At 39.5% G+C, this 13,990-nt stretch overlaps 1 protein-coding gene across 6 annotated transcripts; it reads right to left on the reverse strand.

The window, feature by feature from the left end:
- Positions 1-541: 541 nt before the first annotated feature.
- LOC106560688 (G protein pathway suppressor 2) lies at positions 542-13,782 on the reverse strand. 6 transcript variants are annotated; one of them, XM_014123808.2, is made up of 13 exons: positions 12,854-13,513; positions 11,578-11,695; positions 11,245-11,354; positions 11,041-11,153; positions 10,653-10,732; positions 10,432-10,511; positions 9,965-10,142; positions 9,566-9,649; positions 9,302-9,378; positions 8,989-9,084; positions 8,607-8,690; positions 4,531-4,601; positions 542-929 (listed from the first exon to the last, which is right to left on the reverse strand). In XM_014123808.2, the coding sequence occupies exons 1-12, from the start codon at positions 12,953-12,955 to the stop codon at positions 4,572-4,574; spliced, it is 1,152 nt and encodes a 383-aa protein (XP_013979283.1). In that variant the 5' UTR covers positions 12,956-13,513; the 3' UTR covers positions 542-929; positions 4,531-4,571. The 6 variants fall into 6 exon arrangements, with proteins under 6 accessions (XP_013979283.1, XP_013979285.1, XP_013979284.1 ...); XM_014123810.2 differs by lacking the exons at positions 4,531-4,601; positions 12,854-13,513 and adding an exon at positions 13,593-13,782; XM_014123809.2 differs by lacking the exons at positions 4,531-4,601; positions 12,854-13,513 and adding an exon at positions 13,539-13,782.
- Between the last annotated feature and the right edge of the window lie 208 nt (positions 13,783-13,990).

The raw sequence follows: 13,990 nt of genomic DNA on the forward strand, positions 1-13,990 counted from the left end.
ATGTGTTTTTTTGGAGAAAAAAAAATTGAAAGCGGGAAAAAAATGCATATATTAGCCGCGTCATTGTTTAAGCCGCGAGGTTCAAAGCGTGGGAAAAAAGTTGCAGCTTATAGTCCGGAAATTACAGTATGTGTTCCTGTCACTATTTGTTTATGCTTTACCTCTTGTGAATGACCTCTGTGTAAATACATTTTTCTATTCCAAGCCCTAATCGCAAATTTCTCTCTTTCGTTTTTACAAAGATTTAACACACTCACTTCCCTCCCACATGTATCTTGTCAAATGTTCCCTTGTAACACATCATCATACACTTCCGCATTAAAAATTCCATGTTAAGTTTTCAAGTACAATTTAATAAAATTCAGTTGTAAACAACTTCTTTTTTAATTAAAAAAGTTAAGGGAAAATATGGCTTCCACAAATATGTTTATGTGAATGGAAGAGGAATGTTCTTCCTTGCAAATGATCATTTTCTCCATGGGCCTTGAAATTGGTTTACATTGAATCATTTAAAATTAGTTAAATAAGATTAAAATAAGAGTATTTTAAGAGGCTTTTATTATCAGTAAAAAGTGAGGAGCACAGAGCATTTAAGATTGGTTTAATTTGGTAATACATCAACAATGTAAACAGCACCATTGTTCTGAATATACAAATTCTCTCATGTTATGTCATGATTGATTCTACTGAAATACTAATATAGGAAAAAAAAACATGCTTATATATACTGACAGTAGAGTCTTTTCGCAGAAGAAACTGCATTGATGTACTATGTTAGCAGTTGAAGACAAACTGTGTGGAGAATGATGCCCTTCAGTAATTGCTGGTGGTGGGTGTTACTTGTTGTGGTGGTAGAACCTCTGTCCTGATTGGCTGTGGGAGAGGTAGGCATGCCGAGGGGTGGGTTGAGGAGAGCTCTGAAACGTTGTCTGCAAAATTGAAACAAAAGAGCATGAATAGATCATTTGGAAACATCATACAATAGAAGTAGAATCTAGTTTTCTAAGTATCACTTCCAACTAAACATGAGAATATATAATATGAGAATATACTTGAGTCAGTCAAATCAAAACTAGGGTGCCTCTAGCCCAGGGTTATTCAACCGGGGGTCCGCGGAATTACTGCAGTGGGTCCACGAAAATATATAAAATAAGTGGAAAAATATTTAGTTTATTTCAATATTTTAATGAATATCGCTAGCAACAGCAGACTAAACCGATTTTGATTTACATACCATACAGCAGAAAAGGGGAATATCTTCATATTTATTTCTCAACTTCTAATATTGAGAAAATTACACTTTTTGGAGCTAATTTCAGTCACTGGAGTATCTGACATAGGCTTTGAAAAAGCCCCCGCGAGTACCAGTCGTGGCAAGTGATGCTGGCAAGCTTTCTTGACTTGGACATTCATTTTTGCCAAACCATTGTTAACCTTTGTTTAAACAGCTGCTATTGGCAAACATGTTTGGAGTAGGTCTGGCACAATTATCGTATAATAGTCATCATAATCGTTTATTTGAGAAGGGGGATTAAACTTTATATTCAAGTAGCTATAGTTTACGAAATATAAGTTTTTCCTTTTTACATGAAGTGGGTAAAGTTAGTAATACTTAAACGCGCAGAAAGGCAGTTTGGAGTAGAAGCTTCATTTCCAGAAGAAGTGGTCAAAACCATCTGTTCTTAAGACAGGGGTGTGAATACTGTGTTCTATTCATTAGGTATGTCGTAGTTTGTTGTGGGCGAAATTACAAGATTGTTATATTACTGTTAATGCATCAAATGGTTGTTTTATGGAGTAGAATAGGGTTTTTAGAACACTCATCTGTGCGTGGTCTTCCAAGTTGGGCCTCAGGGGGCTTAATGCTGACAGTGGATTTACCATGCCTTTAGTGATAAAAACCTAAAGACCGCATTCCATAGCATGAGTTGGTGTTTGTGTGCCGGGCAGTACCAGGGTGGATGGCTCGGGTATGGATAATGATGAGGGAAACCTTCTTTTGGGGGCCAGACCCGAACAAGAGCCATGGAACGGTGATGGCCGATTAGACTCTGGCGCGCGAGTTCATGTTGGGTACCCTCGTTCCAATACGTTATAAAAGAGAATGCATTCGTCCACCTTGAATATTATTCATGTTCTGGTTAAAAAAGGCCCTAATGATTTATGCTATACAACGTTTGACATGTTTGAACGAACGTATATATATTTTTTCCCCTCGTTCATGAAGTGAAGTCCGGCGGGCTTAGATCATGTGCTAACAAGACGGAGATTTTTGGACATAAATGATGAGCTTTTTTGAACAAAACTACATTCGTTATGGACCTGTGATACCTGGAAGTGACATCTGATGAAGAGAATCAAAGGTAATGGATTATTTTTGATTTTAGATCTCCCCAACATGGCGGCTAGTCTGTATCGCAACGCGTATTTTTCTGGGCGCAGTGCTCAGATTATTGCAAAGTGTGATTTCCCAGTAAGGTTATTTTTAAATCTGGCAAGTTGATTGCATTCAAGAGATGTAAATCTATAATTCTTTAAATGACAATATAATATTTTACCAATGTTTTCTAATTTTAATTATTTAATTTGTGATGCTGACTTGACTGCCGGTTATTGGAGGGAAACGATTTCCTCAACATCAATGCCATAGTAAAACGCTGTTTTTGGATATAAATATGAACTTGATAGAACTAAAAATGCATGCATTGTCTAACATAATGTCCTAGGAGTGTCATCTGATGGAGATTGTAAAAGGTTAGTGCATCATTTTAGCTGGTTTTATGGTTTTGGTGACCCTGTCTTTGAATTGACAAAACATTACACACAGCTATTGTCAATGTACTCTCCTAACATAATCTAACTTTATGCTTTCGCCGTAAAACCTTTTTGAAATCGGACAACGTGGTTAGATTAAGGAGATGTTTATCTTTCAAAGGGTGTAAGATAGTTGTATGTTTGAAAAATTTGAATTTTGACATTTATTTGGTTTCAAATTTGCCGCTCTTGAAATGCACCTGCTGTTGATGGAGTGCACCACGGGGGGGACGCTAGCGTCCCACCTAGCCCATAGAGGTTAAACAGCGTTTGACATGCTCTAAGTACGGAAATTGAATATTTTTTTTTTTTTAAATGTCACGAAATGCGCTCGCGCGTCACCCTTCGGATAGTGACCTGAACGCACGAACAAAACGGTGCTATTTGAATATAACTATGGATTATTTGGAACCAAAACAACATGTTGTTGTTGAAGTAGAAGTCCTGGGAGTGCATTCTGACGAAGAACAGCAAAGGTAATCCAATTTTTCTAATAGTAATTCTGAGTTAGTGAGCCCCAAACTTGGTGGGTGTCAAAATAGCTAGCCGTGATGGCCGAGCTATGTACTCAGAATATTGCAAAATGTGCTTTCGCCGAAAAGCTATTTTAAAATCTGACACCACGATTGCATAAAGGAGTTCTGTATCTATAATTCTTAAAATAATTGTTATGTATTTTGTCAACGTTTATCACGAGTAATTTAGTAAATTCACCGGAAGTTTTCGGTGGGTATGCTAGTTCTGAACATCACATGCTAATGTAAAAAGCTGGTTTTTGATATAAATATGAACTTGATTGAACAAAACATGCATGTATTGTATAACATAATGTCCTAGGAGTGTCATCTGATGAAGATCATCAAAGGTTAGTGCTGCATTTAGCTGTGGTTTTGGTTTTTGTAACATATATGCTTGCTTTGAAAATGGCTGTGTGATTATTTTTGGCAGGGTACTCTCCTGACATAATCTAATGTTTTGCTTTCGCTGTAAAGCCTTTTTGAAATCGGACAATGTGGTTAGATTAACAAGAGTCTTGTCTTTAAAATGGTGTAAAATAGTAATATGTTTGAGAAATTGAAGTTATAGCATTTTTGAGGTATTTGTATTTCGCGCCACGCGATTCCACTGGCTGTTGACTAGGGTGGGACAGAAGTTAATATTACGATTTTTGAAATTTGAATTTCGCGCTCTGCAATTTCACCGAGGGTTGTCGAGGTGAGACGCTAGCGTCCCAATGATCCGTAAGAAGTTAAGACTACAAATAATTTTAATTGGATTATTTGCAGGATTTACTTCCATCATTTCAATAGCATTTGGCCTGACTCAGTTACACCAGCTCTGTCAGGAGGAATGGTCCAAAATTCACCCAACTTATTGTGGGAAGCTTGTGGAAGGCTACCCGAAATGCTTGACCCAAGTTAAACAATTTAAAGGCAATGCTACCAAATACTAATTGAGTGTATGTAAACTTCTGACCCAATGGGAATGTGATGAAAGTAATAAAAGCTGAAATAAATCATTCTCGCTACTATTATTCAGATTTCACATTCTTAAAATAGTGGTGATCCTAACTGACCTAAAACAGGGAATTTTTACTAGGATTAAATGTCAGGAATTGTGAACATCTGAGTTTAAATGCATGTAAACTTCAGACTTCAACTGTATATGAAGGAGTGTATTGTCGTGTTGTTTGTTCTGTTTTGATACAAATCTCACCAGATTGGGTCTGCTGGATTGTTGGGATTTCTCCCGATGGGTTAGAGGTCTAACTTCCCGATCCTGTGGCTCTGCGATGAGGGGAGCATAAGCCAATTTGAAAAAATTGTTTCAACAGAATGTGTTGTTATTCTCTGACAAGTTTTTAGAAATGTGTATTAAGAATAATTGGTGAAAGTAATAGTTTGTCTTATAATCAATGCTTGTCTGGATTTTCTGAATCAGAAATGAACTGAACTAAATTGTTGTTCTGATCTGCCCTCTCTTGATGCATGGCAGGGATAATTTGGTCGAGAACGGTGTGAACCCCCTCTAACCGGCTGAAGAAGAGTGACAAAGGCGTTCAATACGGCCCTGTCCGCACCATTTCTACCGAGAGACCGGAGTCCGAGCCAGCAACAGGTGGACAGCATCCAATCGAAGCTATCAACAGTTTTTTTCTCTCATGCCTTTTCTCTCAGGAGTGTGACAGGAGTCCACATGGAGTGAGCATTGGGAGAGATCTGTTCCAAAGCTTCTCTTATGTTGCTGGTATACTTGTTGACAAATGGACAAGACATAACGGGTGGTAAAGGTTGTAGCGGCCCAGGTGAGATATTGAAATTGGGACATTATCATGGGCCTTCCACTTTGAACTGTAAAGCTATCTGAAGAAGACACACCAGAAGAATGGGGGGGGGGGGGGGGTCAACAGTGCCCATAATTGAATTAGACTTGTCTTAAAATTGTTTATTTTGGGGTATCAGGTTAATTGAGGTCTACACACTGCTAAATTTATAGAAATGTTGATTAACAATGCATTAAGATACTGATTAATACTAGAATTATAGGGTAATTATACTGCATGTTAATATACATGTACATTCTGCCAATACTGATATGTGTTAAATTGAGGGTTTTAACTTTGAGTGATAGGACAAATGTCAATCAATGAGCAATGTCATTCTAAATTTGGGTTGGATAATTTGGTTTTGATTACAATTTGGAAACTGAATGACTTTTAAAACTGACTGATTGAATTTAGTATGTTAATAACTATGAGTGAAGAAATTAATGTATTATGGATTGATTGTTTTGATTGTTGTGTACTAGCATGCCCAGATCCTGAGACTGAAAGTGTCCCTAAACTATTTGACCTATAGGTGTTGCCTTATAAATAGTGGAATCATGTTGCTTGTCCTGGGTCATGTTCATTAGGCACCAACGCAATACATTTTACTTAAACCGGTATTCACTACCTGGATTTGTCCAACAAGATATGCTAATTTTAGTTTCTGGGATGGAAATAGTTATTTCCACTATGCTGACCAAGGGAAGTATGCTCAGTATCAACATGTTTTGTTTCGTACTCATAAAAAATGTACTCTGATTTAGATTGCTGATCTTTTCTTAACAATATTAATGTTTATATCATTCCCAATGAAGGATCATTTTATGTCAAGGTTAAAAGGCTCAATGAACCAATTTACAAATGGTAGTATTTTTTGTATTTATTTTACCTTTATTTAACTAGGCAAGTCAGTTAAGAACAAATTCTTATTTTCAATGACGGCCTAGGAACTGCCTTGTTCAGGAGCAGAATACTAGTGCAAGGCAGTTTTTTTCTATATGTTTTCAGTTAAAAGTTGTTTGATGACCTATTTGTTTTCTACATGTGAATTCATGTTTTAAAACCTTGTAATTTACTTTTAGGTTGGGAAAAATTACAAGATTATGTTATAATACTGTTATTGCCTCAAATGGTTGTTTTATGGCATAGAATAGGGTTTTTAGAAAACTCATCTGTGCGGGGTCTTCTGAGTTGGGCCTCTGGGGGCTTAATGCTGACAGTGGATTTACCATGTCTTTGGTGATAAAGCCTAAAAACCGCATTCCATAGCATGAGTTGGTGTTTGTGTGCCGGGAGGTACCAGGTTGAGGATGGCTCGGGTATGGATAATGATGAGGGAAACCTTCTTTTGGGGGCCAGACCCTGGTTTCCACACAATGAAAACAGTCTTTGAAAACAGTGAATTATTAGTATCTTTCATACAAATCTTAACCTTGTTACCCATTCCATGCATCTGTTGTTTGTCATGAACATTCAGGAGGATGCATTTTGCTATAAAATGCTGTGGCTCAAATCCGCTCGTTGGGCTCTCAACGAATCATCTAGGGTGGTTCATTGACCAGCTTCATTATTGCAATAATGAATCGATGTTAATAAGTTTTGAATAAAGTAATATCCTGATTGGTGATAGACCTTGTCTCTCCTCATTATTGATTAGTATTTCCACGACAAGTTGTATTCATTAGGTATGTCTTTCAAAGATGCAATACAATTTCTTTTTTTTTTACAAAAATGACAATAGCTGTGTTCGAATACTCATACTAACCGCACTAACCATACTATTTATTACGTGAATTGAGTATAAGGTATGCTTATTGGTCATAGTATAGATATAGTTAGTAGGCCAAAAGTTCTAGAACGTCGTACTAAATTTGCCAAAATATGAAGTACACACGCAGAGGACACTATTTCCGTACTTTCGGGCCCTTAATGCAATTCTTCAGGAAATGGGCGTGGCTTCACATCGTTTCCAGATTTGAAGAAAACATGCAGTCGAAGTACAACCATAGCAGATACAAATTCATTGCTTTAACTAATTATGACAAATGTTAAGAAAATGTGGAGCAATGTAATAAAGTAATGACTTTTCAAATAAGTTACCTTACACGTTATATTGGCTGACAATTTGTTAGCTACGCTGTCCTTACAAACAACATAACGTATCATTACAGTAGTATGTACTGGTATGTTCTTAGCTAGCTTCCTAACGTTAGTTGGCTACTTAAACATCAAACTTGCCAGTATATTAACCATAGGCTAACTAACTAACCAACGTTTACTGACTTCATTATTCCCGTCATTCTTAGCTTACTAAATGGTATAGTCGTTGCGCGTGTCGTTGCGCGTTCACAATGGACATTCGGGTGCTTTCGTAAATTCGCTCTGGCTATCTACTCCAATTTCAGAGCACTCTCATCTGAGTGTACCAGACAGTGCAGAATAATGAATTTACGAGCGCTCAACACCCCTTGAATATGGCCGGTGTCAGTAAATGTTGGCAAAAAAAGCGTAATTAAATTGTTGCCAGCAGCACAGTCACAGCCACAAACGCTCTGGATAACATGAAAACTGCCTAACCAGCTCTGCTAGGGCGAGTGAAATGGTCAGAGTGGTCTCATTTGTGTCTGGAAGTAGCTAGCCAACTTTAGCTTGGGTGCTTGACTGCCTTTTTAAGGTCAGAACACTCAAATCAACCCGACTCCTCGGCCCGAGCATCCAGTGTGCACACCGAGAGCGAACCGCTCTGAATTTACAAACGGACAATCTGACAACGTTCTGAATTTACGAGCGCACTCTGGCACTCCAGATTTAATTTAAGAACACACCCGAAGTTGTAAAATGTCTAACTAGTAATTTGTTATGCTAACTAGCTAGCAACAGCATCAACTTCCGGTAGACATGCAAAGAGCTAGTATGCTCAACTGAAAGCATACTGTTCGTTTACAGTATACTAAAATGAACTAATAGTACATAGTATGTAGTATATACTCATTAAGTATGTAGTATACAGTATGGGTATTCGAACACAGCTAGCATCTGTGGTCATTTGCATGACAATCGTTACACTAAATTCCATAATCGTCCTAGCCCTAGCTTGGAGTTAACTTTCTAGCCCATAGGCTATATTAGAGATTACACTTCTCCAATTATAATGTGGGGAGATCAAAATAATGAAAAGCTATTGACCAAATCTATTCATTTTAACATGTTGATTACTTGTCCTTGCCATTATTCACAAGACAAGCAATGGGTCACCGGTTTGCCTGGGCAAAAAAAGGTTGAAGACCACTATTTTAGACTAAAGCAGGGATGAATACTCTAAACCATATTATTACACGACTGGTGTTGATTTTCATGACGTATTCATTGTATGTGGTCGAGGCCATTTGATCTATCTGGCAGCACCAAGGCTGTATATAAGGGGTTGTGCTGCTCAGATGTGGGTGATGTCTGATAGGATACTCACTGGGTGAGCCTGCTGTGGAGGTGTTCCATGGGTAAAGCTTCCCGGAGAGGCTGGACGGGGGGGATGGGCATACGGTAAGCCAGACTATTCACACAGAACAGGAGGCGCAGGAAAAGAAGACATGAGGTTATGAATTAACAAAGCTAATTGACTTCGTAACCCTGTGGTGTGTTTCATACCATAGAAGGAAGAGAGCAATGCATAAAGCAGGGTTGTGTTCATTAGGCACAAAACTGAAAAAAGTGGAGTGAAATGGAAAGGTACTAACTGAACGCTTCCAATAAGAAACACTTGTTTTGGTTTTTCATTGCAAAACATTTTGCTGTGTGCCCTAATGAACATGACCCAGGGTAGGTGTGTATGGAGGGTGGGTGGGCTTTACCTTGGCAGCAGGGATCTGCACTGCGAGGGAGGGGGTAGGCAGCAGGCCTGCAGCACAGGCATGAAGAGTCTGAGGGTGCATGGGCCGTAGAGTACTCTGAAGTCACCACAAAAACACAGCAGAAAAAGATTAAGGGCCAGTTACGTGTGAGTTAACCACAGATGACCCGCTCACAAACTGAAATACAGTACACTGCTTGTGGTCAACCTCTTAAATGCATTGTTTAAACACTATGGTTTATAGCACTGTTATATAACCATATCATCCTGTGCCATGCTATTTTGCCAGTCTATATGGGGCCCAATGAACTTACAGAGTCAGTGAAACCAGATTGTTGATTAGCATGTTCAAGCTGCTTCTGTAGAGGGATCCCAGCACTGGGGATTAATCCTGGGGACAAAAAAATATAAAATGGTGAACAAAGAAAAATTGAGTGAAGCAAGAGAGTAGTTAAGTCAGTACACCCATCCCAGTGTCATTACGCATAAACCTTATATGAAACATGTCACAATACCAAGTGTGAGGCCTACAACAACCTATAGACATTATTAGACACAGACACACAGATGTAAGGTACCTGGCTGAGAGGTAAAGTGGCTGTGTACAGCGTAGCCCTGCTGCTGGTGAGGCAGGTACTGCATGGCCTGGAACGCTGAGGCACCTAGACGGGGATGGGGGGGGGGGGGGGGCATTAAGGAGCGGTTTACGAGTTAAGCACGCACACAGACAGCATACACAATAAGCTTCTCATTCTCATAATGACCACAACATGGTCACCTTGAAAAACAACACAAACAGACTGCTCCCATATCTGTTTGTCAAATATGTTTGGCTTAACAATGACCATAGGAATTGGCAAACCAGAACAAAAAGTTCGGGGACCAAGCTACCAGATACACATTATATTATGCTTTCAATGTCACATAGACAACACGTCTCTCAAATAACAATTAAATTGAAAATCCAAAGCGGTTACCTCTGAGCTGTGAGCTGCTGGCGTAGCTGACAGGGACATGCTGGCTGGTGGCGAAGGGAGAGGCGTGCTGTGCCTGGGTGAGCTGGCCGTAGGGGCCATGGGCTGCCTGGCTGGCTGAATATTGCCCATGCTCGGCGCCCACAGAGCTCATCCCTGGCTGGCTCTGGTAGTGACGCCCCTGTCAAGTAACATACAGGACACGTTTTCACACACATTCAATGTACTAAGTCGCCTTGAATAAAAGGGTCTGCTAAATTCCATATACTATTAGTAGATTACATTCAGGCCAGACCTATATTAAGTATAGAACACGTTATAAAATCAGGGCATATTGGGTCCCCATTCGTCAGTCCTCAAGCCACTGAAGTCCTAATTATAATCAACAGGAACAAGTGCGTGCTGCATACACTGAGGGGCTTGAGGCCAAATACTGGAAACCCTAGTATTTATGAAATCTGCTCACTCACAGGAAGGACAGGGGACTGGAAGAGCTGTTTACTGCGTTCTCCAAGCAGAGCAGCAGACCGGCCATGACTCACTTGACCTGCTGATCATTGATATAGAGAGGAGGGTAACATGGAGAGAAAGATACAGAGGGAGAGAGCGAGGCTGGTAATGTGCATAGTACAACTAACAGTATGTGTGTATAGACAATTACTCTTGTATTACATCAATCAGTGTGAATTACCTTGCATGCTAAGCAGATGTTGTCCTGAGTGGATAGCCATGCTGGGCTGGTACGTAGCAGATGTCAGGGTTGTCATGTCACTACAAGAAAACATTGGGGAAAGAAAGTAAGATCTTGTCCATAGTCACAATGTGTGAGTATAGTAACAATGTTAATGCTAGTTTATCAGCAAATAGGACTGACTTTCATATCAAAAGCCAATAACATACGTAGGTAGCTAGGGAATGTGGGGATGTATTAGCCTGGTGGTCCCAGATCTGTATGTGCTGTATGTATGTGCTTCCAACAACAACCATAGATGTTTGCAAAACAGCCCCTGCAGATCTGGGACCAGCAGGCTAGGGATAAGTGATTTTTTTAAGACCTCCAGAGCCAGTAAAGCCTTTACCTCTGTTCTTTCCTCCGTCTCTTCTCCTCCTCATGGAGCACTTTCTTCAACTGGAGGAAGAGCTGGTGTTTCTCCTCTTGTAGCCCCTGTAGCTTCTCCCCCATCTTCATGATCTAAGGGAGAGAAAGAGGGACAAAAAGAAAGAGGAGTTAAGTAAGAGGAACCGAAAGAGAGAGTGAGGCACTAGAGAGCTCAATAACTCACCTGCTCTTTCGTCTCATCTAAAGACATTCTCTCCTCCACCTCTTTCTTTCTCTTCCTTTCCTCCTCCTCCTTCTGCTTCTGCTCCATCATTTTGTCTACTTCTTCTTCCTCTGTAGCACAAGGTTGGGTGAGAGGGTTACAGAACAGGAAAGGGGGATACCTAGTCAGCGGTACAACTCAATGCATTCAACTGAAATGTGTCTTCCGCATTTAACCCAACCCCTCTGAATACGGGGAACAGTGCCTTGCTCAGGAGTTGATAGTGTGTTACCTGCAACTTTGTTTGAGTTTGCAAACTCCCAGTGTCATTGGGTAGAGAGGGTTCTTTCTTACCTTGTCTCTTGCGGTCTCGCTCTCGCATGATGTGCTTGTGCAGGGCGCGTGCCATGGCATTGGACAGTTTAGGCCTCTCTAGTAGAGCAGGCATGATGGTAGGAATTGGTGGGGCCAGCTAAGAACAGACAGATTGACACAGGATGAAAGTGAGCACAATAAACACCACTGACATATTGTATGTTTACATCCATTTACCTACCACAGTCCTTCATTAACCAAACAACAATACATGACTCAATCAGTCTGTTATGATAAAGTCCCTAATAATTAGATCACAACAGCAGAAATGGAGCGAGAGCTTGGGACGACAATGTTCTATCTGCAAAAACATGATCGAGATAATTGGCTTTAACATTCCGAATCATCTTTGGTTTCAACAGTTTATGCTATTTTTTATACTGTATTATTTTGAACTTAACATTAATTAGGGGTATTTAGAGTACTATATAGGTCGAACATTGAACAGAACAAGGCCATGTCATTAACTCAATTTTGACAAAAATGCTGATACAACTTTAAAATACCAAACTCTCGAAACTTTAACCTACATTATAATAATATATTCAGTTAGCTATGTCCAGAGCCAGATAAAATATGGCTGACTAGCTCAAATGTCAGTAGCTACACTTTGAAAAATCGGTGAAATGTGAACACTTCCATACAGCAGTTACACAGTAGTGTAAATAATAGTGCAGAGAATTTCAGACCAACCTTTACTCGGCAATAGTTCAATTCCCAACTTGGAAGACAACACATCTTCTATATTTCCATGTCTAGTAACAGGGGGTTTGTTTGAATTTAGAAAATGCTTGGTTATTAAATAAAATTATTGTTTTGCTCAATGAGGTAATCCAACAATGTATACGCCACCATCTTGTCTTTAAAATCTTCTCTCATCGATTAAGACAGGTGGGTGTCCCACCCCAAAGTGTTGCATGTCATGACACTAACCTGTCTCGATCAACAATAAGATTTGAAATAGACAAGATGGCTAAGTACACATTGTTGGATTACTAAATGGAGCAAAATATTTATTTAATAATTGAGTATTTTCTAAATTCAAACGAACTCCCTGCAACTAGACATGGAAGTCTAGAAGACATGCTGTCTTCCAAGTCAGGAATTTAGGTAGCTGAGGAACGCTCAACTCTGTTCTCTTATATCAAGGCAGAGTTGAGTATTGATGACTGGTCGCGCGATTTACTTGCAACGACTCACCATCTGTCGGTAACGTTACTTAAACGTTAAAATGCCAAATTCTGAAAACGCTTACCTGTACCGCTATGTTTGTCCTGTAGAACTGCGGTCCTTCCGCGGGGTGCTGGAATTCATACTTTAATAGAAACGTATCGCATACCACCGAGTTTTTCCTCATTTGTGTTTCTTAACTGGAGACGTGACATTTAACGTTCGCTACATAAACTGAGATTCAATTGGCACAAGCGCATTCGCGCTAAGGAAAGCTTGGTGGTTGTACAAGATAGGTGTTTATTAAAAGTATGAATTTCATCACCCCACGGAAGGACTGCAGTTGTACCGGACAGACATAGCGGTACAGGTAGGCCTAAGAGTTTTCATATCACAAAATCATGATCACATCCTCGATCTCCCCGATTTAAGTCTAATAATGACAAACTATAACGTTAGTCAATAATACATTCGTCTAAATTGTATCGCTAGTTAGCTGCCACTGGCTAACAACCCGTTACAAATATTACGCGTTAGCTAGCTTGTATTACTTACTATCTGGCTGTTACCTTGTAGGTAATCTCACACTAGCAGTTTAGCATTAACTAGCAATATTGATTTGAAAAGTCAGTGATCTGTCTACTTTTAAATAACATACGCCAAGGCTGACTTTATAGTGAGCTAGCTAGCTAAACACATTTGCAAAGCAAATCCCGATTTAGCATCAATAATTTAACGACAGTTTAGCTAGCTAGCTAAACTACACATACTCGCATATCTAGCAGTCTTGCAATACAATTGCGTGGAATCCTCTCAAAACGCACTTTTTCCTTGTCAGAAAATATGTCTTTGTTAGGCTGGTTTGCAGGTAAAATGTTATAAAAACCCAATGTTGACACTAGCTGGGTGTATTCACCAGGAACCCAAACTGAACAAAACGGGAAGGGGTCTTCTTCTATGGTATTGTAGCGGTCCACAAACACACGTTAAAGGTGCATGACCCCTTCTTCTTCTTCTTCTTCTTCTTTGTGGTTTAACGGCGGTTGGCATCCAATATGTTGCATGACCGCCACCTACTAGACTGGAGTACAACTCCCTTATACTTTGCTATAAAAAAATACATTAACAAATTCCCTACCATCTCTAACACTACACTCACCAAAAAATATATAATAAATAAATACAGTTAAAATTACACCACCCTACCCCACTATTTAAATAT

This window comes from Salmo salar, chromosome ssa10 (assembly GCF_905237065.1).
Source record: "Salmo salar chromosome ssa10, Ssal_v3.1, whole genome shotgun sequence".
Classification (NCBI taxonomy): Eukaryota; Metazoa; Chordata; class Actinopteri; order Salmoniformes; family Salmonidae; genus Salmo; species Salmo salar.